Here is a 22,429-nt window from a genome sequence, read left to right as displayed (position 1 = left end):
ACCCCAGCCGCCGGGCGCCCGCGGCGCACGCCATCGGCGCCGGCGCGCAGCGGCCGCCCGTCGGCGCACCGCGCGCGCGGCGGCCGTGCCGCGGCCGGCTCGGCTGGGGGCTCGGACCGCCGCCGGCCTAGCTTCGGCTCCTAGCGGACGACTCGCGCATGACGCAAGGTTCCGAGTCAGCCGGCCGCCGCACGTTAGCTCCGAAATCCGTGGAATTCTGCGAACAGTTACCCGGGGCATTAGGCCCCACCGGGCCCCCTCCCAGCCGCCCGCGCCGGCCGCGGCGCCGCCGCGCCGCCGCCGCCGCGCTGCCGATGCTGCAGGAACGTGGCATGACGACGCCGCGGCGCCCGCGCAGCCGGCTGCCCGGAGCCCGGACCGCGCGGCCCCACCGCTCGCGCCCAGCGCCAGATCCGGGACGATGTCATAGCCGATAACCTAACCCTTAGACCCATCGTATCGTTTCATTTGCGCTTTAGGTTCGCAGGCGATGGCCGCTATTTCCGGTGATCAGACCGCTCGGCCCGCCGGCACGGCGGGGGACTCCCCGGCGGCTGCGGAACGTGGACCGCGGACTTATCCCGATCGGCACGGCGTTAGGGAGGGGTGTCGTTGTGTTCGAGCTTATTGCTCGTTGTCCGCAGGAGCGCCATTTGTCATCGCACAGCCGGCTCATAACCATAAATTTCATTAGGGAAAGTTGCACATGAGACATTTACGGGCTTGGTATATAACACCGCGGTGATCCTGGCGGCAGGCAGACAGAACTCCCACACCACCGATGGTTGCTCCGACTAGGGCCTGGCTGCGCGCCGCCGTGCTGGCGGCGCTGCTGGCGGGTGCTGCTGCGCACGGCGCCGACGAGGACGCTGAGGAAATGGACATGACGGCCATGATGGCGAACGCCTCGGATCCATGTAAGTGACGGGCGAGCCGCACGGCCCGGCGCAGCCGGCGGATCCGGCGCTGTGGCTGGGCGCGGCGGTGGCGGCGGTGCGCGCACGGGCCCGAACACGCCGCACGGCGTGCGGCGCGCCCCTGCGCCGCACGCCGCGCGGCGCCGATCCAGCCTTCCCGCCCGCTCCGGCTCCCGCACGGCAATGGCTAACCTCACAGTCACCATGCCCCGGCACATGCCGCCCTTCAACTACACCGACCTCTTTGTGAACTACGATGAGACGTCGTACCTGAACATGCCCGAGCAGCGGCCGCTGCTGGTGGCCCACATTGTGCTCATGACGCTGGCGTTCTTCGGGCTTCTGCCGGTGTCGCTCATGCTGTCGGTCGCGCGCTCGCCGCTCTTCCTGGCCGTGCACTCGGTGTTCCTGGCCACCGTCGGCCTCGGCATGGCGCCGATCCTGGTCTACAAGTCGGCCACGCCCGACCTGTACCCGAACAACATCCACCACAAGCTCGGCTTCGTGGTCCTTGCGCTGCTGGCCGCGCACTTTGGCGCCGCCGTCGTGCGCGCCGTGCTCGACTGGTCGTTTGAGAAGCGCAGCGGCCACCGCCGGGTCGCCAGCCACGACGACCGCGCCGAGCTGGGCGCCAGCCTGGGCTCGACGCTGGCCGGGCACTCGATGACGTCGGTCCTGCGGACGCACGACGCGGCCGCGCCCGCGCGGCCGTCCGACGACTCGGGCCACGTCGGCAGCGGCTCGCCCAACCTGGGCTTCTCGCCGTACCAGGACGACACCGTCGTCGACGACGACAGCGCCGACATCATGCTCGGCGAAAAGGCCTACGGCACGCTCGAGCACCGCGTCGAGAACTGGCTCATGCGCAACGTCGTGTTTGGGCGCTTCTCGCCGCTGGCGTACGTCAGCACCGACGTCCTCGCCGGCTGCCGCACGGCCGCCAACGTCGTCTTTGGCGTCCTCAACCGGCCGCTGGTCGTCATTGGCTTTGCCCAGATTGTCTCGGGCGCCATCACGGCCACCGGCATGGGCCATGGCGACAAGATCTTTGGCCTGCTCGCGCACCTCATCAAGGGCGGCGTCTTCCTCTGGCTCGGCGTGCTCACGCTCGGCCGCTGGCTCGGCGCGTTCGCCGAGTACGGCTGGGCGTGGAACGTGCGCCCGGCGTCGGCCGCGCGCAACCGCTACATCACCTGCTCGATGGAGACTGTCGAGTCCGGCCTGATCTTCTTCTACGGGATCACCAACGTCTTCCTCGAGCACCTCGGCAACAAGGATGGCAAGTGGTCCCACAAAGACCTCCAGCATGTCTCGATCGCGTTCATGTTCATCGGCGGCGGCCTCGGCGGCCTGCTGCTCGAGTCGCGCGCCGTGCGCCAGCTGCTGAACGCCACGCTCGACCAGGCCATGTCCGCGCGCGCGCTGGCGTCGACCTACGCGACCGCCTCTCCGGCCCACCAGGAGCCAGCGACCTATGCGTTCTCGTTCAACCCGTTCCCGCTCTTCACGATCTTCTTCACGGGCGTGCTCATGTCCCAGCACCAGCAGGCTACTGAGCTGGCGACCAAGATCCACATGCAGTGGGGCTATCTGCTGTGCATTGCCGCCGTCTTCCGCTTTGCGACCTACGTGATCTACTTCCTGGCGCCGCCGCAGTCGTACCTGTCGGGCCGCCCGCTGACCGAGATCCTGGTCTCATTCTGCCTCATGGCCGGCGGCTTTATCTTCATGCTGTCCAACACCGAGACCGTCCAGGCCATGATCTACCGTGGGGTGGACGCCATGTTCACTATGAACATCACCGTGGGCCTGGCTACGCTCGTCATGAGCTGGATCATTGTGCTGATGGCGCTCAAGGGCTGGGCAGCGCAGCGCGCCTAGCCGTGTACACTATAATAACTCTACTTTGCTTGCATTTGATGTGTGATGACCTACGGCTACTGCCGGTGATAATATTTAATAAACCGTAAATTGTGATGGGTACGCGGACATGGAGGGCAACGTGGCGGGACGCGCCGGGGGCGTGGGCGCGCGTGCGGCAGCGATGGCCCGGCACCGACGGCACCGGGCGGAAGCTCGGAGCAGCCGGGGTGCGCCGCCCTTGGCGGGGTTTCCGAGCCGCACGTTGTGCGGCTCAATTGAGCCGCGTCGTGTGCGGCGTGCGCCGCACAGCATGCGGCTTAGTGCTCTACTCGAACTTCCACTGCGCGCACTCCGACGTTGCGTAGCACCGGAACTCGTTGCTCAGGCCCCGCGCGTGCTCCGGCCGGAACGTCGTCCGCCGGATGCCCGGGTAGATCCGCTCCACTATGTCCTCCACCTTGTTGCCCGTGCACACGACCGTCGCCCGCGCGGGGCTCTCGGCATTGAGCAGCACGCGCGCTGTGATGGCCGTCTTGGTGTGGCATTCGTCGGACAGGAACGGCGGGTCGACCAGAATGCGGTCGATCGTGCCCTTCAGCGGCGTTGTGCCACCCGTTCGCGGATCGTTCAGGTTGCGCAGCGGCTCGTTGAAGTCGTAGAAGATGTACTCCGTGCCAAACACTCGGAAGCGGTCGTCGTGCTCCAGCAGGTACAGCTCAACGTCCTTGCGGCCAGCAAGCATTGTCCGCAGCTTGTGATACACCGTTGGCGCCGACACCAGCGCAATCCGCGCCACCCGGTCCGTCGGCAGACCCTCCAGCAGCGCAGACGCCAGCGTCGTTGCCGTCGCGTCGCTGTACCAGAACTGCGACAGGTTCCAGTCTTCCTGGAAGACGTCCATGGCAAAGTCGACGTCCGCCTGCGCGTCCGCGGCCTTGGCCTCGTCGAACTTTGCCAGCGCCTGCGCCTGCAGCTTCTCAAACTGCTCGATTCGCTCCGTCTCCTCGCGCCGGAACTCGCCAAGCGCAGCTAGAGCTGCCGCCGACAGTCTGTTCGTCAGCGATCCGTCCTCTGCGCGCGATTGCGCCGCAGGCTGCCGCCGCCAGCCGCCCCAGAGCGACCTACCCGATCTCCTCGTCGTCTGACATCGTTTCAGGCTCTGTAGTGTCCTCGCTCGTCCGCAGTCGCTGCGCCAACGGCCGTCTGTTGCCGCCTGGTGAAAATTTTCAGCAAATGCCTAACCGCCGCGAAATTCAGGGGTAAAGCCTCTGCACGTTCACGAAAATTTTGTCGGCGCTCGACACGCACGGCAGACTTTTCGACGCTTCCAGCCGCATAGCCTCCCCTATCGAGCCAATGAGCACCAAAGAGGCCAAGACGGCCCTGGTCGGGCCGTTCCGCGAGTTCCTTGCGGACTCCAAGGCATTCGTGCACGAGGCGTTGACGGTCAAGTACTCCAAGACCAAGGGATTCCATGTCGTGATCGACAACAAGGGCGCTGCCGTGCCCGCCCGCGGACCCCGCGGTCGTGGGAGTGGCCGCAGCAAGCCCGAGCCGCGTGGTAGGATCGTTCTGCCGGGCGACACGCTCGTCATGAGCGTTCCCAAGACCGCCGTCCTGGCACCAGCGACTTGCGGCCTGGCCAACCTTCTCGTCGGATCGGACGACCTACAGACGACGACGCTCGGCCTGACGGTCGCCTACATGTTCGAACGGGCCCTGGGCTCGCGGTCGCCCTGGGGAGCATACCTGGCGCTGTTCCCTGACGGCGAAGACGTGCCGATGCTGTGGCCGGCCGAGCTACAGGCCCGACTTCAGCAGACGGACGTGGCGCGCGTGGGTGGTCTGGCCGGACCTGGCGGCGAGCGCGAGCGTCTCGGCGAGCAGTTCCGTGACATTGTGGCGCCGTTTCTGGCCACCAACGCGACCGAAATTGCCGCTGCCGGGGCCGATCTAACCAGCGTGACCGAGGATGACTTTGTGCGGGCACTGACGGTGGTCTCAGCACGGTGCTTCGAGATCGACGGGTATCTTGGCCTCGGACTGTGCCCGTTTGCCGACCTGTTCAACCACACTGACTCGCCGGACCTAGCATTTGAGACGCAATTCGAGGTATGCGAGTACTGCGGCTCGAACGACACCTGCGAGCACGAGATTGGACGGATGCGTGAGGCCGGCGAACTCGAGGATGAGGACGAGGAGCATGTGCATGGGTCCGACTGTGACCACGACGACGACAGTGACGGGTTTGAGGACGCTTCGGACGACGGGTCGGACGGGTCGGACGGGTCGGACGGGTCGGACGGGTCGGATGACTCAGACGGGTCAGAGAAGTCGGACGGGTCGGACCACCAGGACGATGCCTGCGACATGCGTCTGCGGCATCCGGTCGCTGTGCGACCCGGCCAGTCGCGCGAGATCTACAACACCTATGGCGACCTATCGTCGGCCGTACTACTGTCTCGGTACGGCTTTGCTCTGCGCGACAGCCGCGATGACGAGGTCCTGCTCGGCAGTGAGCTGGTCGCGGCCTACGGCGACCGCGGCCGTCGATGGGATCTGTGGAAGACGTGGCGCGAGGCCCGCAAGAGCGGCGCCGCCCGTCTGACCGGCGATGATGAGGACGAGGACGAGGACGCGGACGAAGAGGAGGACTACGTCGTCAAGATTCACGCGGACGGCATCGTCAGCGACGCTCTGTTTGAGTGCGTGCTACTGATGGCCGCCGACGACGCTGCGCTAAGCTTTGGCGCCGGCGAGGAACTGGCTGGCGTCGGCGAGCTGCAGGTGAGCCGCCGCCACTTGCTCGATCTGGTCAACCTGGTCGACGTCGGCCAGGACGCGGACGAGCCCGACCCGGAGGCGGCTGCGGCCGTGGCGGCGCTGCTGGCCGACCTGGACGAGAGCGAACGCTCGCTGGCCGGCCGCGTCGTAGACGGCGTGCGCGCGCTGGCTGCGACGCGTCTGGCGGGCTACGAGGACCAGCGGTCTGCGACCGAGCTCGACCGCGAGGCCGACTCGGCCGACAACGCGCGCGTGCGGGCCGTGTGCACGGTGCTAGCCAACGAGAAGGACATACTGGCGGCTGTGCAAGCGCGGTGCGACGCGGTGCGGGCCAAGCTGGCGACGCCAGTAAAAAAACGCAAGGCGAATCGGCGCAAGGGCCGCAAGTAGGGGCACGCACGAGCCGCACGATCTGCGGCTGACTGCTGCGCCAACTAGACGCCACGCGCACGCCGCACACACCGCGGCGCCTGTACATAGCCCTAATGCACGCCGGCTCCGCCGGCTGTGGCGTCAGCCGTCGGCCGCCGGCAAGTCCAGCCCTAGCGACGCGCCAGGCCGTTTTTTCCGGGGCTGCCGGCAAAGACGCAGGGCTAGCGGGCTGGTATCAGTGTGCTAGCCGGCGGAGCGCGCTTGGCCGCGGCCCGCGGCCGCGGCCGCAGATGCTGGGGCACCCCAGCGGCTGGCCAGGCGCCCCAGAGGCTGTCGTGGACACACAGGCAGGGGCGCAGCCAACCGGCAGACCCAACAGCCACACGCGCGGCGGCGGCAGCGGCTGCGCGTGCAAGCCCAGCCGAGGACGCGGTCCAGGACCAGGTCCGCGGGACCTGCCCATCGCAGCCTAGCGGCGGGCCCGGTGCGATCGCAGGGGCCGCGGCGGCTGGCGCAGCCGGACCCAACCGAGCGGGCCGTTCCCTGGTGCTGGACCTGGCTGGCGTGGGCGCCACGCCGGTTGCTGGAGCCCCCCACGCACACAACGTGGCAACTGCGGCCGCGACCAGCGCTAGCCGACGTCCCCACCCGCCGCCGCGCCATTAGTTTCTGCCGCTGCGGTCAATATATATTCCGTACACGTGACCGGAGCAGTGCCACCGGCAGCAAGTGCGCGAATTAGTCGCCGGCGGCCACTGGCCAAGCATGGCGGCCACGACCGCCCTGACAGCACGTCGGTGAATGCCGCCTACGGCGCAGCCTGTTTGGGCAGCCGCGGCGCTGTCTGGGCTGCCGCTGACCACTCCTGGCGTCGGCCGCCCAGGCCGATAGCCCAGACGCACGCGGCCAGTAGATCTAGTCTCGGGCCGTATCAGACGCTGGCGTGCGTGTGGACGTCTTGCGCTTGCCTACACCGACCTGGGCTTGCTTATTCATGTCTAAGTTGATAGGCAGGCCGCCTGTCCAGGATTAGAATTTTTTTTATCTTCCTAGTAGGAAAAAAAAGTGCAAAAAAGAGGAAAAACCAAAAAGCGTGGTAGTATAGCAGAATTTTTTCTCGCGCCGGCCGCTGTATATCTTTTCGGTCCTCCCTACGTTTCTTTTCTTCTACTCCCCCATTGATTTTTGTTTGCTCGCCTTCCTTACAGCTTTCAATTACACGATATCAGAATGATTTATGACCAGGTCTCGTCCAACCTCGAGTGGCTCTGCCAGCTCAACACCAAGGATACTCCTGCGCGGAACTTCCGCCGCACTGGTATCATCGGTACCATCGGTAAGTGCAATTGGGCGTCGGCCGGTGCCGGCGCTGTTTAGCGCCGACGGCGGCCTGCAGCCGCGCCGAGAACACGCTGACCCTTACAGGCCCCAAGTCGAACTCGGTCGAGGTGATGAACAAGCTGAGAACTGGTAATTACTTTTTTTTGGCGCTCTGCAAGTAGGGAATGGCTACTGGCGGCGCTCGTCTGCAGCCCGGTTGTTCACGGACGGAATCCGTCCGTTGGCGACCGCGGGCTGAAACTTGGCGTGGCCGTGCGGCGGTGCGCTGCCAGCGCCATCCCCCATCGCTCATTTTCTTTTGGGACGCTGGCTTTTTTTTTTTTGGGGAAAGGTTGAGCGTTGCCTTTTTGGGGGGGTGTCCTGTCAACACCAATGTGGCGAACCACTGTTTGGGAACGTACCTGGTACGACTCGACAGTTTCGGCTGGTGCCGCCCCGACACAAATGGTAGCAACTACCAGCGTGTTGGAGCGTACCATGTCGGGTACACGTCCTGGTACGACAGGAATACCCCTCAGTCGGGTACTAGCTGCGGCATGCGGTCATATTGCCGTCGTGCCGCTACAAGGCTGGGATGAAAACGAGTGGCGTAGCACGCCTGCAGACGCGCCGCACAATGTGCGGCGCATTCCCTGTCCACCAGCATCTTGCTAACTCCGCTAGCTGGTCTCAACGTCGTCCGCATGAACTTCTCGCACGGTTCCTACGAGTACCACCAGAGCGTGATCGACAACGCGCGCGCCGCCGAGGTTGCCATGCCCGGTCGCCCGCTTGCCATTGCCCTTGACACCAAGGGTCCTGAGATCCGCACTGGTTCGACTATCGGCGACGCTGATATCCCCATCTCCGCTGGCGATGAGATGGTTATCACCACCGACGAGGAGTACCGCAAGAAGTGCGACAACAAGATCATGTTCCTGGACTACAAGAACATCACCAAGGTGATTGCGCCCGGTCGTATCATCTTCGTCGATGACGGTGTCCTTTCGTTCAAGGTCCTGGAGGTCGTTGACGAGAGCACTCTCAAGGTCCAGTGCCTGAACAACGGCAGAATCTCGTCGCACAAGGGTGTCAACCTGCCCCAGACCGACGTCGACCTCCCTCCGCTCTCGGAGAAGGACAAGGCCGACCTTCTGTTTGGCGTTAAGAACAAGGTCCACATGGTCTTTGCTTCCTTCATTCGTTCTGGTAACGACATCAAGGCTATCCGTGAGGTTCTTGGTGAGGAGGGCAAGCAGATTCAGATCATTGCCAAGATCGAGAACCAGCAGGGTCTGAACAACTTCGATGACATCCTTAAGGAGACCGACGGTGTCATGGTCGCCCGTGGCGACCTTGGCATTGAGATCCCCGCCTCGGAGGTCTTCATCGCGCAGAAGATGATGATCGCCAAGTGCAACCTTGCTGGCAAGCCCGTCATCTGCGCCACTCAGATGCTGGAGTCGATGACCTACAACCCCCGCCCGACCCGTGCTGAGGTCTCGGACGTTGGCAACGCTGTTCTCGACGGAGCTGACTGTGTCATGCTCTCGGGTGAGACCGCCAAGGGTTCGTACCCTGTCAACGCTGTCCAGATGATGCACGAGACCTGCCTGGTGGCCGAGATGGCCATCTGCTACCCGCCCCAGTTCAACGAGCTGCGTCTCCTGACCCCCCGCCCGACCGACACCGTCGAGACTATCGCCGCCGCCGCCGTCTCGGCCTCGTTCGAGCAGCAGGCTAAGGCCATCATCGTTCTGTCGACTTCGGGCACTACCGCGCGTCTGTGCTCCAAGTACAGACCCACCTGCCCCATCCTCATGGTGACCCGTAACGAGGTTTCGGCCCGCTACTCGCACCTGTACCGCGGTGTCTACCCGTTCGTGTACTCGCAGCCCCAGTCGTCGGCTGAGGGCGAGTGGTCGGACGATGTCGAGGCCCGTCTCAAGTGGGGCATGGACCAGGCTGTCGAGCTTGGAATCCTCAACCGTGGCGAGGTTGTTATTGCTATCCAGGGCTGGACCGGTGGTCTCGGTCACACCAACACTCTCCGTGTTCTGGAGTGCATCTAAACGTACACTACTGGTAGTGTATGAGATTTATAGATGGAATATACAGCTGTATATCGAGGACTATTTACATGTAGGGCCTGCGGCGAAGGCCGCGCCCGTCGTAGGACTAGCGCACGCGGAGATGATACTTCTGCAACTGCGCCTCGGTCACCTTGGTCGGACTCTTGACCACCAGATCGGCACCAGTGACGCTCTTGGGGAACGCGATCACGTCGCGAATCGACTTTGTGCCGGCGAGCATGGCCACAAGTCGATCAAAACCGATCGCAAGACCGGCGTGCGGCGGACAGCCGGTGGCGAAAGCATCCAGGAGATGCGTAAATGGGGAGGCAGGCGAGTCGACGTCGATGCCGAGCACGGCCGAGAAAATGTACCGTTGGAGGTCCGGGTCGTGAACACGGGCGCTGCCTCCGCCGACCTCGACGCCGTTGATGACCAGGTCGTAATGCTGGCCGCGGATCTTGGCCATGTCGATGCGGACGCGGCCGTCAGGACCGGGCTCGCCGGGGAAGAGCGCGGCGACGTCGGCCATGTTGGGCATCGTGAAGGGGTGGTGCGTTGCCGTGGCAACCGCGTAGTCGAATTCGGGGTACCCCTGGACGGTCTGTTCGGCCCGCGGCCGCTCGGCCGGAGTGAACAGAGGAAAGTCGACGACCCAGAGCGCGGCGACGGCGGTCAGGTCGACCGCGCCTGCCGTAGCGTGATCTATGAGCTGCTTGCGCAAGCGGCCAAGCGGCGTCGGGTTCTCGAAGGAGAACGTCTGCCGGGTTGAGATGTAGACCGTGTCGCCTGGAGCAACGGCAGGGCCGGAAGTAGGGGCCGCAGCCTTGAAGCGCGCGGCCGCATCGCCCAGCCACGATTCGGCGTTGTCGGCCGTGATGTCGATCCGGATAGGAACTCGGTCTTTGAACGATTCCGGGTCGAGTTCAAAGGACACCAGCTCTGGCAATTCCGCCGGTCGAACGACAAGTGCCTCGAGCACAGGATAGTCTGGATGCTCACCTGCGACTGTGTCGAGCCGCTCGATCGGCAGATTAAACGTAAGGTCGGGTTTATCGATACCGTAGTGGGTCATAACGTCCGCATATGATAACCGCTGGATGGGCGACGCCGACAACGGGGCGCCGACGATGCCCGTCCAGATGCTCTGGACCAGACGCTCGACAACGGCCTGGACGTCGTCGGCACCTGCAAACGCCATTTCGAGATCGATCTGTGTGAATTCGGGCTGGCGGTCCTGGCGCAGGTCCTCGTCGCGGAAACATTTAGCGATTTGAAAGTACCGGTGTACGCCGCTCGCCATCAGCAGCTGCTTGTACTGCTGTGGGCTCTGCGGGAGGGCAAAAACACGGCCCTTGGTACGCGTGGGCACAAGAAACTCATCTGCGCCTTCGGGCGTGGACTTGAACAATAGCGGCGTTTCGACCTCGGTAAAGTTCTCGGTCCCGGCCAGCGTGTTGCGGACTATGGCGGCCGTTTGGGACCGCAGCTTGAGAGCGTTGCGCAGCCGGTCCTGCGTGCGTAGCTGCAGATACCGGTACTGGCCGGGCCAATCCTTAGGATTGCCAAGCTGGGACACGACCGGGCTGGACTCGTTCAGGACCTGGACGTCCAAGACCTGCAGATCCCACGTGCGGTCGTGACGGTCCGAGGCCTCGACTGCCTGAACGATGCCGGTGACGCAGACTGCAGCTTCGATGCGAAGTTTGGCCAGCTGGAGAGGCGATGCATCGGCCGTCTCGACCAGCTGCACGACCGTACCGGACGTGTCACGTAGGTCCGCGAAACACAGGCGCTTGCTGCGGGCGCGCGGTTTATCACGTATCCATCCATGGAGGGTGACTGTCTGGCCAATGTAGTCCTGTAGCCGCTGTTGGATGGCAGAGGCTTCGCAAGTCGCCTTTGGGAACTGAAACTTGCGCGTGAGCACGCCGAGATCGGGCGTGTAGGCGCCTGCGCGCGAGCTGGCCCGACGATACGGTACCAACAGCTTTCTGGCAAAGGGGCCTGACGGATGAAGGCCCAGAGCGGGCCGCTGAGCGGCATTGGATGCAATTTTGGTCGATCGGCCGCCGGCTTGGCTAGTAAACGATTTTGAGCCATTGACGCGGCCGGAGGAACGAAGATGCCTCCGGAACACGGGCCGCAGAACACCAGAGCCGATCATGACGTCCCACCGACTGCAGAGGGCGGATGGGCGCTGGCGGAGCGCGGAATGGCCGGAAGTTGAACAGGTGGTCGTGGTGACGCGGAGGAGTGGTCGAAAATTTTACAAGTCCCGACAGGTTGCTAGGGCAACGCACAGGCCCAGTCCGGCGGGACGGCGTCGCCACGGCAACGGCAAGTCGCTCTGGCAGTCGTGTTGCCACGGCAACCACGTCGCCTCGGGTCTACCACGTACAGTGCACGAATGTATTACGAGTCCGGCCTAATGCCACGCAAATCAAACAAACAGAGCTACTCGGCAGCCAGCCGCACGGCTGCAGCGGCCAGTAGCGGCCAGGCCCTGACCGACAGCACAAAATGCAAAACTTTTATAAACCGGCCGATCACTCGTCGTCGGCGTTGTTCTCCCACAGGCCGTCGAGGCTGAACTCCTTGGCCCACTCGGTCACGATCTCCTTCTGAGAGGCCGGCTCGGAGCCCTTCTTCTTGCCCTTGGCCGGCGCCGAGCGCTTGTCGACCTCGGCAGCGGTCGGGGCCTCGATCCAGCGGGGAATGCGACCGTCGCGCCAGTCGTTGATGACAGAGATAGCCGCCGCCGGCAGGTTGGGGATGCCGCCGCGGCCGATGCGGCCCTTCTTGCGGGCGACATGGACGAGGAAGTCGGTGGTGCGGTCGAGAGCGCCGTCGGGGCCGATCTTGGGCACGAGTGCGGGCAGGTCGTAGAACTCAATCAGCTTCTTGTAAAGCTCGGGCTGGCCCGAAAGACGGTTGAGCAGGAGCGAGACGGCCGGCTGGGCGTCGACAATTTGCTTGGGCGGGATGGCGCCGAGCAGCATCAGGCGGGCCTCCTCGGAGGACTCGTCGGACTTGGTTGCCGAAGACGGGAAAACGATTCCGGGCGAGTCGAGCACCTTGAGCTTGCCGTCGATCTTGACCTCGCGCAGGGCGGTGGTCACGCCGGCCTCGGCACCGACCGGGCAGGCCGAGCCCGCGCCACCCGTCCGCGTCGTCAGCGCGTTGATCACCGACGACTTGCCGACGTTAGGGTAGCCGATAACGCCGACGGTGATCGAGCGCTTGAGGTTCGAGCGGCTGGCATACGCCTTGAGCGAGCGCATCAGCGTCGCCGACGTCGACTGCGGCGTGATGGCCTTGGAGTTCTGGTTCGGGATGTTGGACCCGGCCACGGTCGCGCGCAGGGCGATCGTCGGGAACACGTTCTTGAGGTACGCCTCCCAGCCCTTCTGGACGTGTGCGGGCACGAGGTCGACCTTGTTGAGCACAAAGATCAGGCGCTTGTCGAGCGCGGCCATGACCGCCTGCTCGACTTCGCGCGAGCGAGTGCCCTCGGGGTCGCGCGCGTCCAGCACGTACAGAATCACGTCGGCCACATCGACGACCTTCTTGAAGATCTTGTCGAACGACTTGCGCGACGACTCGCGCGACGCGGCGCCGCTGTTGTCCCAGTCCTCGCCGATGTCGCCGACGTCCACGGCGTCGTCCTCGTCCATCTCAGAGGCAGACTCCATCTCGTCGTCGTCGTCGTCCTCGTCGTCCGCGTGCGCCTTGGCCGCGCGACGAGCGTACTCGAGCAGCGCACTCATGGAGCCCTCGCCGGCGTCCTCCTCGTCGTCGGTCTCCATCTCCTCGGCCTCGTCGACCGGCATACCGGTGGCGGCGGCCTGAGCACGCGCCTCGGCCTTCTCCTGGCGCTTGCGCGCCTTCTCCTCAGCACGCGCCTGCTTCTCCTCCTCGATCTGCTGGAGGATCTGGTTCTTGTAGGGGAATGACGCCGGAATGCCGGGGTCCTTCTTCACCCGGCTCTTCCACGTGGGATCCTTCTTGGCAAGCTTCTTGGCCTTGCGGTGGTGGGCAGCCACCTTCTTCTTGATGCCCTCCGTGTGCTTGGTCGTCCGCCGCTTGCTGGTAGGTCCTGAAGGTCAGTGGTCTGGTTGGATCGGTACGGCGGCAGGGCCGGACGGGCTGGACAGGCCGGGATGGCAGCGGGACCACTGCGCACACAGAGGCCGCTGTCTGCAGTACACAGTAGCCGTCTGCAGTCACCCACAAGCCGCAGAGGCCGCCGGCCGACCACCAGCAGCACCAGAGCTGCCGGCGACAGCAGCCAACGAAGCCGCCGCAGCAGCCCAGCAAAAGCGCGAGCCAGTTGATCCGGCTGGAGGCCGGTGCCGACATCCTGGCCCGTCCATCTGCCGTGCGCACAGGTGCACTTACTTCTCACACGCATCGTTGTCGTCGTTCTCGTCCGGTGGTCGAGTGCAGGAAAGCGCTGGGAATTTTTTCATAAAAATTTTGCCGGGCGCGGTGGGGTTAGGGCGTAGATGGGAGCCGCGCGCAGTGCGGCGCTCATCACGTGGCAATTTTGGATTCCGGCACAGCCGGGTAACTAATGTACATCTAGTCCAGGAACGTGCCCAGGTGCAGGTACTCGGCCACGAAGCCGGTGACGATCTTGGCCCAGTCGTGCACAGTCGCCGGGTCAACGTGGGCAGCGTCGTCGTCGAGCGTGTGCCAGACCTTGGGAAAGGGCACCGGCAGCACGTGTAGGACCTCGACGCCGCGGCGCAGGAACGGCACGTGGTCGTCCTCGACAGCGGTGTCGGCCGAGTGGTGGAAGTAGCTGTTGCGTGGGTCGGCGGGGTTGAGCAGAAACGTCTTCTGGCCGCCAAAGCCGCGCTCGGTGTAGGTGCGGGTGGAGCCGTGACGGCGCAGACGCAGCTCGAGATCGTGCATGCGCGTGTGGGCCCAGGTCGTCGTCGGGAAGTAGCTCGGCACGGACGGCGCCGGCGCGCCCAGCAGATCAAGCAGCACAAACAGGTCGATCGCTCCGAGGCGGCTGGTGCGACCGGCGACCGTCCGCCGCACGGGGTCGTCCCAGAGATCGGCCAGGTGGCGCGCGCCGTAGAGCGAGTCGGCGTCGGACCATTTGCCGAAGGCCTCCTCGCCGTCGAGAAATATGATCTGCAGGCCGCGCTCGTCAGGCGTGTGCGACGAGTTGGCCATCGAGCCCCAGCGACGGTCGAGCGCGTCGTCCAGCACAGCGGCGAGGTACATGAGCATGCCGCAGGGCACGGCCGAGTCGGTGGCGCCGACAAAGCCGGCCGGCAGGACCTTTGAGTCGTAGTGGGCGGCCAGGGTCAGGCTGGGGTCAGCGGCGCCGCGCACAAACTTACTAGGACGCGTAGTCCTCGTCGAGCCACGGCGGCGTCTTGCGCACGACAAGGTTGCGGAACGTGACCGGCCGGTTCCAGGCGGCCACGGCCTCGGCGGTCTCACCGGCCTCGGAGTCGGGCTCGAGGCCGGATATGGTCTGGGTGAACTCGTCGACCTCGGCCGTCCAGCCCGAGACGTTGCGCGCAAAGAACGAGGCCATGTGGTCAAACACGGCGGCGGATCCGGCCGAGCCCGGCGGCCGGGGAACCATCAGTGGCGACAGAATCGCGCCGGCCACGGCGTCGAGCGCGGGCAGGGGCGGGTGCCGGCCGAAGAGAGCGTCGAGCTCGGTCACGTTGACGGCCGAGTAGGCCGCGGCCGCCGCGACCCAGAGGCCGGCAGCGGCCAGCCACGGCGGCGATGAGCGGGGATGCATGTTGACGACGGGACGGCCCGGCGGGCGAGAAGTGCATGGGTTACCCGGCCGGTTCGCGACGTCACATTGCAGCTACGCGACGCCGCACGCCGTGCGGCGCGCTCAGCCGCGCGGCAGCTGCATCAGCCGCACGTCGTGCGGCGCGTCAGCCGCACGCCGCGCGGCGCACTTGGTCCATCTCTTGCTACCTACATCTGCAGTTCCACGTCCTCCAGGAACGCGTTGAACTCGCGCACACGCGCCAGAAGTCCGGCCGGCCCCAGCAGCGGCGCCACTGCAGCCAGATCGGCTTCCACGCCCTGCGTCGACGGCGTCTTGCCGGCCGCCACCCGCGCCCGCTCATCCGCCGGCAGCCGCGCGTGCACCTGGCGCGCGCGCGCGTCCACGCCTTGGATTTCCTCCAGGAAGTTGTGCACGTCGTTCAGGCTGTCGGCGGTGCGCTCGGCGTCCAGGTGGCGGCTGCGCACGGTGTCGATGTCGGCGCTGATCTGTGCGCGCTCCCGCCGCAGATCCAGCAGCTGCTCGCGCAGAAGAGCCTTCTTCTTGCGCGCCCTGCGCACGGCCGTGGCCAGCACTGCGTGCGCGTCGACCGCGTCAACCATGTCCAGGAACCGGAACTCGAGCTCCTCCGCAAAGGACTCGAGCACGCGCCGGTGCATGCCGTTGGCCTGCTTGGCCGCCGCGTTGTAGAGCTGCTCGGACATGACCTGGGCGACCACGTCGATCTCGTTCAGATGCCGGCTGCCGCCGTCGCGCTCGCTCAGCTTCTGCGCCTTGATCTGCACGTACGACCCGTCGTCGTCGCGGGGCGGACGCCCCCGTTTCTTGACGGCCTCGGGCGCCAGCCGCGGCGTCGGCGGCGTCGGCGGCGACGGCGGGACTGGCCGTGCGCTCGGCTCAAAGTTGTCCTCGTCGTCGACGTCGTACTCAGGCTCGGTCTCGCTGGACCCGGCCGGGCTGGTCGGTGCGGCCGGCAGCCGCGGCGCGGCTAGTTTGCGCTTGACGGGCGACCGCGGCGGCCGCGCCGGCGCGGCAGCCTCGAGGTCCATCTGTGCGGTCGCCACGGGCCGGACGGGACGCGGCGTGGGCTCGGGCTCGGGCTCGGACTCGGACCCGGGGTCTTGCTCGGACTCGGGCTCGATCTCAGGTTCCGGCTCGTACTCTGGTTCGATCTCCTCGACCTCCTCCGGCTCGCTCTCCACCGGTCGACCCGCCGGTGCCCGCGCCGGAACGGGCGCCGCCACGGTCTCCGAGTCCGAGTCACTGAACCGTCGCAGCGGCGGCCGGCCGAGCGCGCTCCTCGACACGACCGCCTGATTCTGCGGCCGCTCAATCAAGCCAGTGGGCCGATTCACGGCCTTGCCCTTGTCCAGCTCGCTCTTCCGCAGCAGCGGCGATTTGAACGCGCTGTAGAGCGCTGACGGCGTCAGATGCGCATTCGCCGGCGGCCGACCGCGTCGTCGACCGCTCGAACTCGGTGCGGTGCTCGGCCCAGCCTCGGTCGGACTCGGCCGAAGCGGTGGCCGGCCTCGTTTGCCGCTCGATCCAGGCCGCTCGGCCGACGGCGGCCGAACCAGCGGCGGCCGTCCACGCTTGCCGCTGGACGTGCGGCGCTCGCCCGATCCATTCTTAGATCCGGGCGGCCGGCCGACCGGCCGTTTGGGCGTCTTTGCGGGCGTCGCGCCGTCGGCCGACGCCTGGCTGGGCCTGCCGGGTCGGCCCTGCGAGCTGCGGCCTTGCGAGCTGCGACTCTTTGACCTCCCCGGCGACACGGGCGACTTGAGAAACGCCTTGCGCATGGCCGAGGGCATTTCGATCGCAAACGGCCCCGACCCGACCACGCGCGTGCTAGAGCGTCAGCTGCGTTTCCGGCGGCGGTCATATAGCCGCATATAGCCGCACGAGGCTCCGGCGGCGACTGTTCCGAGAGTAGCTGCCCTGCGGACTGGTACGAGCTTGTGCCGCTCGCCTGGCCGCAGGCCACTCCTGACGGGCCGCCGCCCAGGCTCGTGTCCTGTCGTATAGCCGCCATGTCGCCATATACCCGCCATATACCCGCCGGCCGCCGCACAGCGCCACGGCGCGGTCCGCAGCTAGGGCCACCATAAACTCGAGCCATGGCCGCGTCGCAAGCCGTGAAGCAGTCACAGCGGGTCCTGGCAGGCGTCGGCAGTTGACAGTACCCTCTGACAAACACACGCGCCCGCCGACCCAGACGCGCCACGCACACTCACCCTGCCCCGCGCACGCGCGCAGCCATCTTAAGCGCCTGGCGATCCGGCTGGTCTGCCATCAGCATCGTCCAGCCGTCCACAAACCTGTCATCGCGCGATGCGGTGGTGATCTCCTGGTCGAGACGCGTTTGGGAGTGTGGCGGCAAAAACGACACCATCCGAGCCGTCCGCCCAGCAATCAAATCCTGCGAACACATCGGATCCATCGCAGGCGAATCCGCATCCGGGCGCACGCAGAAACAACATGGGCTGGCTCTCGTGGCTCCGCGGGAGTCGTGCGACCGGCGACGACACCGGCGGTCTCGACTTTCTCGAGCCGGACCTGCGCGAGTTCTATGTGTCGCAGACGCCGAAGCTGGCGCTCAAACGGCAGCTGTCGGCGGCGCAGTCGTCTGGAGACAGCGAGCTGGTCACGATCCTCAAGCAGACCGAGACCGGCCAGGGCCTGACGCTCGAGCAACGCGTGCACGAGCTCGAGGTGGCCGCCAGCGCCAACTGCGCGATCTACGAGCTCGCGCTGTCCGACTGTCTGACCAAGGGCACGCTGATTGACCGCAAGATCAAGATGTGTGCGTCGCAGTCGGCCCAGTTCAGTGCCTGCAAACAGGCCCAGAAGGTAGGTTTCCCGGGGACTTGCTAATTCAGAAAATTCTGCGAACGATGGGCTACATGGCCAATGGCCGACAGCCTACGCTCGACCACCGCGTCCGTCGCGAGGCCTTGGAACAGTACGAGCGCGAGCGGGCGGCTGACGCCAAGGCCTGGAAGGACAGCCCGGTCCAGTACCTGCTCGACCACGGCCGTAAGCAGTTTTAATGAATGTATATATGTATGCTGTCTATGTACGAAAAGGCCTGAGCCAGCCGCCGGACCAGTGCAAGGTCTCTGGCGAAAGCTCCAGTGGCTGCCCGTAGGACTCGTGGCTGTGGGCTTGATCAGGCGCACGGTCTCCGGCGTATAGCTGCACGAGCTTCCGGCGGTGACTCCGTTGAGGACGGCTACCCTGCGGGCAGGTGCGTGGTATGTTTGCTCGATGCTTCTCGAAAGGCAGCTAGCCTCGGCAGAGCCGCTGCCCGTGGCTCGCATATAGCCGCTGCCCGTGGCTCGCATATAGCCGCTGCCCGTGGCTCGCATATAGCCGCAACATATAGCCGCAACATATAGCCGCAACATATAGCCGCCCGCGCCCTGGGCGGCGACTTTGTCCAGTGTAGCTGCCCTGCGCGCAGGTGCACGGCCGGTTACCGCTCCTGCCCGCAGGGCAGCCACCCAAAGTGCCCGCCAAGACTGGCATATAGCCGCATCATGTAGCCGCAGCTGCGCCACACGCGCCGCGCCTAAGCCGCCTCGACCGGCTCGGGTGGCGCAGCCTTCTCAACTGCAATGTTGCAGCCCAGTCCCATGAAGGCCTCAAACAGCGACCGCCGGTAAACGTCCTCGATAAAGAAGCCGGCAGCCTTGGCCTGCACGCTGCGCTGAATGCTGTCGAGGAACGGGTCGTAGTAATGGCTCGCCGGCGTGTAGAGCGGGTTTACGTAGTCGTCGCCGTCAAACGGATCGAACGGCTCCGAGTCCGTGGACGGGTCCCAGGAGGTGCGTGGAGCCATGGGCACCGCGGCCGCGCCGACAGGCCAGCGGTCGGCGCGCGGTTTGACCGGCAGGGTGGCGCGGGCGGTGCGTTTGACGATGGTCTCGGCATCGCCCGAGCCCGAGGCCAGGTTGTTGATGATCGACCGCTCGAGCTCCTTCTTGCAGCGGGCTTCCTCTTCGGCCTCCTCGATGGCGGCCTGGCGCGCGCGCAGCCGGGCCTCGTCCTCGGAGCGCTTGAGCTGCTCCAGTCGGGCGTCCTCCTGGGACGCCAGCGACACGTTATTGAGGATCGCCGCGCGGTTCTCGCGCTGGTAGCTCTCCAGCCGCTGCTCGGTGGCCTCGACGTCGATCCGATTCACCAGGTTAAACACCATGCCCTCGACGTCCTCGAGGTAGTTGTTGTACTCGGCGAGCGAGTCGAACTCCTCCTGGCGTTTGTTGAAGATCTTGGCCACACGGCGGCGGATGTCGACCTCTCGCTCGACGCCGATGTCCTCAAACAGCTGCTTCTTGAACCTGTTCTTGCGCAGGATGTGCTTGCAGTTCATGTACGGGCACGGCGCAGGGCCGGTCGAGTAGATCCGGTCGACGCACGGCGCACACATCTTGTGGTAGCACTCTGTGTTGATCAGGAACTTCATGTTCGGGTTCATGTAGCTGTCCAGCTTGCATACTGGACAGAACTCTGTGGGTCAGCAGGCTCGCGCGGCCACATACCGTCCTCGGGCTTGGTGACGCCGTCCATGTCGTCCGCGGCGGTGCGCTGATCCCGGCGACGGTCAAGTCATGGCCATTCACCTAACCCTACCAAGCACTTTTTCCGCCGCCCGCGGCCAGCTCTACCAAGCAGCATGTCCGCAGACGCAGAGCCATCAGGCGCAGACGGGTCGGCCGCGGCCGACCTGCTGCAGACGTATGGCGCACGGCTGCAGGCGACGATCGAAAGCCTGCAGGATCAGGCAGGCCGGCTGGAGGCCTCGGCGGCCGAGTACGCCCAGCTGGAGCGGACGCTGGCTGAATATCCTCAACAGCTCACCCGGAGCGTCATGATCCCGGTCGGTACACGGGCGCTGGTGCCGGGAACGGTTCGATCGACAAATGCGGTGAGCGTGTTTCTCGGCGACAAGCTGTTCGCGGACCAGTCGGCGTTCCAGGCGTCGCAGCACGCGGGCAGCCGGGCAAACGCCCTGGCCGAGAGCGCCAAGAAGATGCGCGAGCAGGTAGCTGCACTGCAGGAACGGCAGACCAAGCTGGACGTGGCCGAGGAGCCTGAGGCCATGTATAACGAGGAGGGCATGCCGTTCATGGACATCCGTGAGGATCTGGACGAAGACGGCAACGTGTTGGGTACGTGGACGAAGGATCTAGCTGACGGCAGACGCCCAGGTGGTCCCTCAGCGGTCGACGGGGCTGGAGAAAATGGCGGCGGAGCATTTGGAACGGATCCGCAAGGCCGCGGAGGGCGCGCGCGCGATTGCAGAGGCGGGTTCGAGTTCGGCTACGGATGTGGCTGCGGAGACGGGCACCGAGGCTGTCGCTGAGGGCGAGGCTGCTGAGACGGCGGCCAATGCCACAGCCGCCGGGGCGGCGGTTGCGGCCGCTGTAGCCGCTGTGACCGCCGCGACTGCGCCCGGGTCCGCGCCAGCGAAAGAAACGCCCGTGTCTGGCCCTTCCCGACCGCACGTCCAGGGCCAGATTGTCCGCGCGGACAGCCTACGACTGAGCATCAAAACAGACAAGCCGGCGCCGGCGCCGGAGCCGTCGCCGCGGCCCAAAAAGGCGCGGCCATCGGCCAAAACAGTGCGGTTTGCGTCTGAACACGAAGCGTCGTACTTTGACAACAAACTGCCGCCGCGAGCCGTTGGCAAGGCGGCCGGTAGCGCGTCCGACAAGGACCTGACCAAACAAATGCTCGAGATCGAGCAGATCGCACGTGAGATGGACGAGCCTGCCGACGACGAGGAAGAGGAGGAGGAGGAACTCGAGTTTGAGATCACGGACGAAATGCTGTCGTGGGACCTGCGAGGCGATGAGGACGAGGACAGTTGGGAGGACTCGGATGATGACGGCGAAGAGGACGAGGACGAGTACGGCCGCACGCGCGGCTCGCTGTTCCCAGTTTCTGTGCAGCAGCGGCTGCGGACGCGTGAGGCCTGGGTGAAGGCCGAGGCCGAGGCCGAACCAGCGGAGCCGACCAAATCTCTGGCCAGCCCCGGAGCCAAGCCGGAGCCCGTCCGGATGGCTTCGCCCGCGGAGAGCTTTTCGCTGGAAGGCTTCCGGTCGGAGATCATCGATCCGACGACCGGTGAACCCATCGGCAATGGTATTCAGCTGCCTCCGGAACCTGACTCGCCGCCAGAATCGCCTACGATCGAGTCTAAGCAGCCACTACTCTCTGAGACCGTTATGGAGCGCAAGGGCCCGGCCAAGCCGATCCTCAAGCCAACGCCTAAAAAAGAGTCGCTGTTCAAGGCTAGCCGGAACGACTCGAACCGACCGCGGCCGAGCATGCGGCCGGTCATAGGCAAGCTGCCAATGGTCAAGAATGCGGCCGAACGGTCGGTCACGGCGAGTGTGGTCGAGCGGCCACCGGTGATCGCCAGCGTGGCCGAACGGTCGCCCAGCGCTGTGGCCGGGCGGTCGACCGCCTCCAGTGCCGTGGTAGAGCGGCCAGCAACAACTGACGTGGTCGAGCGCGCGACGACCACCAATGTTGTGGAACGTCCGTCTACCAACGTCGTCGAGCGCCCATCGACGACTGCCGACGTCATAGAACGTCCGCCGACGACTACCAACGTCGTCGAGCGCGCGCCGACCAATAGCGCCATCGTCGAGCGGCCACGCCGCAAGACTCCGACCGCTCCCGGTCGTGCCACCGCTGCTGCGCGCCACGCTGCCTCCAAAAGCGACAAAGGCAAGGCTCGCGCCGGCGATTTCCACTCGGAGATCCTGACCATCGCCGAGGCGGCAGCCTCTGCTGCCGTCGCCAAGCCGTCTACCAGTACCGCGACGCCCACCGCACCCGCCGACGAGGACGACGACGAAGATTCCAAGCGTCCCATCCTTTCCGAGTCGGTCTTTGAGCGGCCTTTCAAGCCCACGGCGACACCCCGCAACTTGACTGCGGCCCCCACCGACGGGTACGCTGCCGACGACCACGAATCGTCAGACGAGTACGATATTGACGACGACATAGACTATGACCACGACATCCATTCCAAGCAGATCAAAATGGCCTACCACCGGCTGCGCCAGAAAATGATCGACCGCGAGGGTGGCTACAGCATCAAGCCCGAGGAGCAGGAGTACGTTCCCCTGGACGAAAACGGCGAGGTGCTCAAGATTAGTCGGTTCAAGGCCGCACGGATTCAGCAGAGACAAGCGTGAGTGCACGCGGCTATGGGGTGTATGGCGTCATGCGGCTATACGACTGCGGCTATATGGCTGCGGCTATATGGTTGCAGCTAATACAACTGCGGCTATATGGTTGCTCGGTATGTA

The 22,429-nt window shown here is 65.3% G+C and overlaps 11 protein-coding genes across 11 annotated transcripts; 5 read left to right on the top strand and 6 right to left on the bottom strand.

Moving 5' to 3' along the window:
• Window positions 1–722: 722 nt before the first annotated feature.
• V1510DRAFT_413697 (uncharacterized protein) lies at window positions 723–2,900 on the top strand. The gene has a single exon (XM_066933280.1). The coding sequence runs from the start codon at window positions 1,101–1,103 to the stop codon at window positions 2,796–2,798; it is 1,698 nt and encodes a 565-aa protein (XP_066790065.1). The 5' UTR covers window positions 723–1,100; the 3' UTR covers window positions 2,799–2,900.
• On the bottom strand, window positions 2,817–4,028 carry V1510DRAFT_413693 (protein-lysine N-methyltransferase). Its single transcript, XM_066933279.1, has 2 exons — window positions 3,906–4,028; window positions 2,817–3,829 (listed from the first exon to the last, which is right to left on the bottom strand). The coding sequence occupies exons 1-2, from the start codon at window positions 3,926–3,928 to the stop codon at window positions 3,106–3,108; spliced, it is 747 nt and encodes a 248-aa protein (XP_066790064.1). The 5' UTR covers window positions 3,929–4,028; the 3' UTR covers window positions 2,817–3,105.
• V1510DRAFT_413691 (uncharacterized protein) lies at window positions 3,783–6,148 on the top strand. Its single transcript, XM_066933278.1, has one exon. It carries the CDS (start codon window positions 4,137–4,139, stop codon window positions 5,952–5,954), a length of 1,818 nt encoding a protein of 605 aa, XP_066790063.1. The 5' UTR covers window positions 3,783–4,136; the 3' UTR covers window positions 5,955–6,148.
• Window positions 6,149–7,106: 958 nt separating this feature from the next.
• V1510DRAFT_413688 (pyruvate kinase) lies at window positions 7,107–9,388 on the top strand. The gene is made up of 3 exons (XM_066933277.1): window positions 7,107–7,272; window positions 7,362–7,406; window positions 7,941–9,388. Exons 1-3 carry the CDS (start codon window positions 7,167–7,169, stop codon window positions 9,326–9,328), a joined length of 1,539 nt encoding a protein of 512 aa, XP_066790062.1. The 5' UTR covers window positions 7,107–7,166; the 3' UTR covers window positions 9,329–9,388.
• V1510DRAFT_413686 (tRNA synthetases class II-domain-containing protein) lies at window positions 9,341–11,576 on the bottom strand. The gene has a single exon (XM_066933276.1). It carries the CDS (start codon window positions 11,493–11,495, stop codon window positions 9,435–9,437), a length of 2,061 nt encoding a protein of 686 aa, XP_066790061.1. The 5' UTR covers window positions 11,496–11,576; the 3' UTR covers window positions 9,341–9,434.
• A 150-nt stretch (window positions 11,577–11,726) lies between these two features.
• On the bottom strand, window positions 11,727–13,790 carry V1510DRAFT_413684 (P-loop containing nucleoside triphosphate hydrolase protein). The gene is made up of 2 exons (XM_066933275.1): window positions 13,730–13,790; window positions 11,727–13,427 (listed from the first exon to the last, which is right to left on the bottom strand). The coding sequence occupies exons 1-2, from the start codon at window positions 13,740–13,742 to the stop codon at window positions 11,878–11,880; spliced, it is 1,563 nt and encodes a 520-aa protein (XP_066790060.1). The 5' UTR covers window positions 13,743–13,790; the 3' UTR covers window positions 11,727–11,877.
• Window positions 13,791–15,108, bottom strand: V1510DRAFT_413683 (peptidase family M28-domain-containing protein). Its single transcript, XM_066933274.1, has 2 exons — window positions 14,689–15,108; window positions 13,791–14,657 (listed from the first exon to the last, which is right to left on the bottom strand). Exons 1-2 carry the CDS (start codon window positions 15,102–15,104, stop codon window positions 13,913–13,915), a joined length of 1,161 nt encoding a protein of 386 aa, XP_066790059.1. The 5' UTR covers window positions 15,105–15,108; the 3' UTR covers window positions 13,791–13,912.
• Window positions 15,109–15,292: 184 nt separating this feature from the next.
• Window positions 15,293–17,429, bottom strand: V1510DRAFT_402002 (uncharacterized protein; the record flags this gene model as incomplete). The annotated part of the gene is made up of 4 exons (XM_066932069.1): window positions 15,293–16,511; window positions 16,863–16,952; window positions 17,339–17,390; window positions 17,423–17,429. 4 exons carry the CDS (start codon window positions 17,427–17,429, stop codon window positions 15,293–15,295), a joined length of 1,368 nt encoding a protein of 455 aa, XP_066790058.1.
• Window positions 17,430–17,508: 79 nt separating this feature from the next.
• V1510DRAFT_413677 (uncharacterized protein) lies at window positions 17,509–18,337 on the top strand. Its single transcript, XM_066933273.1, has 2 exons — window positions 17,509–17,954; window positions 17,984–18,337. Exons 1-2 carry the CDS (start codon window positions 17,583–17,585, stop codon window positions 18,152–18,154), a joined length of 543 nt encoding a protein of 180 aa, XP_066790057.1. The 5' UTR covers window positions 17,509–17,582; the 3' UTR covers window positions 18,155–18,337.
• On the bottom strand, window positions 18,225–19,731 carry V1510DRAFT_318610 (CDK-activating kinase assembly factor MAT1-domain-containing protein). The gene is made up of 3 exons (XM_066930773.1): window positions 19,646–19,731; window positions 18,646–19,613; window positions 18,225–18,548 (listed from the first exon to the last, which is right to left on the bottom strand). Exons 1-2 carry the CDS (start codon window positions 19,671–19,673, stop codon window positions 18,676–18,678), a joined length of 966 nt encoding a protein of 321 aa, XP_066790056.1. The 5' UTR covers window positions 19,674–19,731; the 3' UTR covers window positions 18,225–18,548; window positions 18,646–18,675.
• Window positions 19,732–19,760: 29 nt separating this feature from the next.
• V1510DRAFT_318534 (uncharacterized protein) lies at window positions 19,761–22,238 on the top strand. The gene is made up of 3 exons (XM_066930772.1): window positions 19,761–20,275; window positions 20,307–22,068; window positions 22,125–22,238. Exons 1-3 carry the CDS (start codon window positions 19,780–19,782, stop codon window positions 22,129–22,131), a joined length of 2,265 nt encoding a protein of 754 aa, XP_066790055.1. The 5' UTR covers window positions 19,761–19,779; the 3' UTR covers window positions 22,132–22,238.
• Window positions 22,239–22,429: the final 191 nt, after the last annotated feature.

Source organism: Dipodascopsis tothii, assembly GCF_038497935.1.
Source record: "Dipodascopsis tothii strain CBS 759.85 unplaced genomic scaffold V1510scaffold_8, whole genome shotgun sequence".
NCBI lineage: Eukaryota > Fungi > Ascomycota > Lipomycetes > Lipomycetales > Lipomycetaceae > Neoaidaea > Neoaidaea tothii.
The sequence above is the reverse complement of the archived record's forward strand: the minus strand, read 5'-3'. Positions and strand labels throughout refer to the sequence as shown.

Coding starts and splice junctions, on each gene's coding strand:
- V1510DRAFT_413683 (XM_066933274.1), bottom strand. CDS start 15,104: ATGCATCCCCGCTCATCGCCGCCGTGGCTGGCCGCTGCCGGCCTCTGG. Junction 14,658..14,688: donor GACGAGGACTACGCGTCCTA/GTAAGTTTGTGC, acceptor CGCTGACCCCAG/CCTGACCCTGGCCGCCCACT.
- V1510DRAFT_413693 (XM_066933279.1), bottom strand. CDS start 3,928: ATGTCAGACGACGAGGAGATCGG. Junction 3,830..3,905: donor TCAGACGACGAGGAGATCGG/GTAGGTCGCTCT, acceptor GCTGACGAACAG/ACTGTCGGCGGCAGCTCTAG.
- V1510DRAFT_413688 (XM_066933277.1), top strand. CDS start 7,167: ATGATTTATGACCAGGTCTCGTCCAACCTCGAGTGGCTCTGCCAGCTC. Junction 7,273..7,361: donor TGGTATCATCGGTACCATCG/GTAAGTGCAATT, acceptor TGACCCTTACAG/GCCCCAAGTCGAACTCGGTC. Junction 7,407..7,940: donor GATGAACAAGCTGAGAACTG/GTAATTACTTTT, acceptor TAACTCCGCTAG/CTGGTCTCAACGTCGTCCGC.
- V1510DRAFT_413697 (XM_066933280.1), top strand. CDS start 1,101: ATGGCTAACCTCACAGTCACCATGCCCCGGCACATGCCGCCCTTCAAC.
- V1510DRAFT_318610 (XM_066930773.1), bottom strand. CDS start 19,673: ATGGACGGCGTCACCAAGCCCGAGGACG. Junction 19,614..19,645: donor CGTCACCAAGCCCGAGGACG/GTATGTGGCCGC, acceptor GCTGACCCACAG/AGTTCTGTCCAGTATGCAAG.
- V1510DRAFT_413686 (XM_066933276.1), bottom strand. CDS start 11,495: ATGATCGGCTCTGGTGTTCTGCGGCCCGTGTTCCGGAGGCATCTTCGT.
- V1510DRAFT_318534 (XM_066930772.1), top strand. CDS start 19,780: ATGTCCGCAGACGCAGAGCCATCAGGCGCAGACGGGTCGGCCGCGGCC. Junction 20,276..20,306: donor CGAAGACGGCAACGTGTTGG/GTACGTGGACGA, acceptor AGCTGACGGCAG/ACGCCCAGGTGGTCCCTCAG.
- V1510DRAFT_413677 (XM_066933273.1), top strand. CDS start 17,583: ATGGGCTGGCTCTCGTGGCTCCGCGGGAGTCGTGCGACCGGCGACGAC. Junction 17,955..17,983: donor CCTGCAAACAGGCCCAGAAG/GTAGGTTTCCCG, acceptor TTGCTAATTCAG/AAAATTCTGCGAACGATGGG.
- V1510DRAFT_413691 (XM_066933278.1), top strand. CDS start 4,137: ATGAGCACCAAAGAGGCCAAGACGGCCCTGGTCGGGCCGTTCCGCGAG.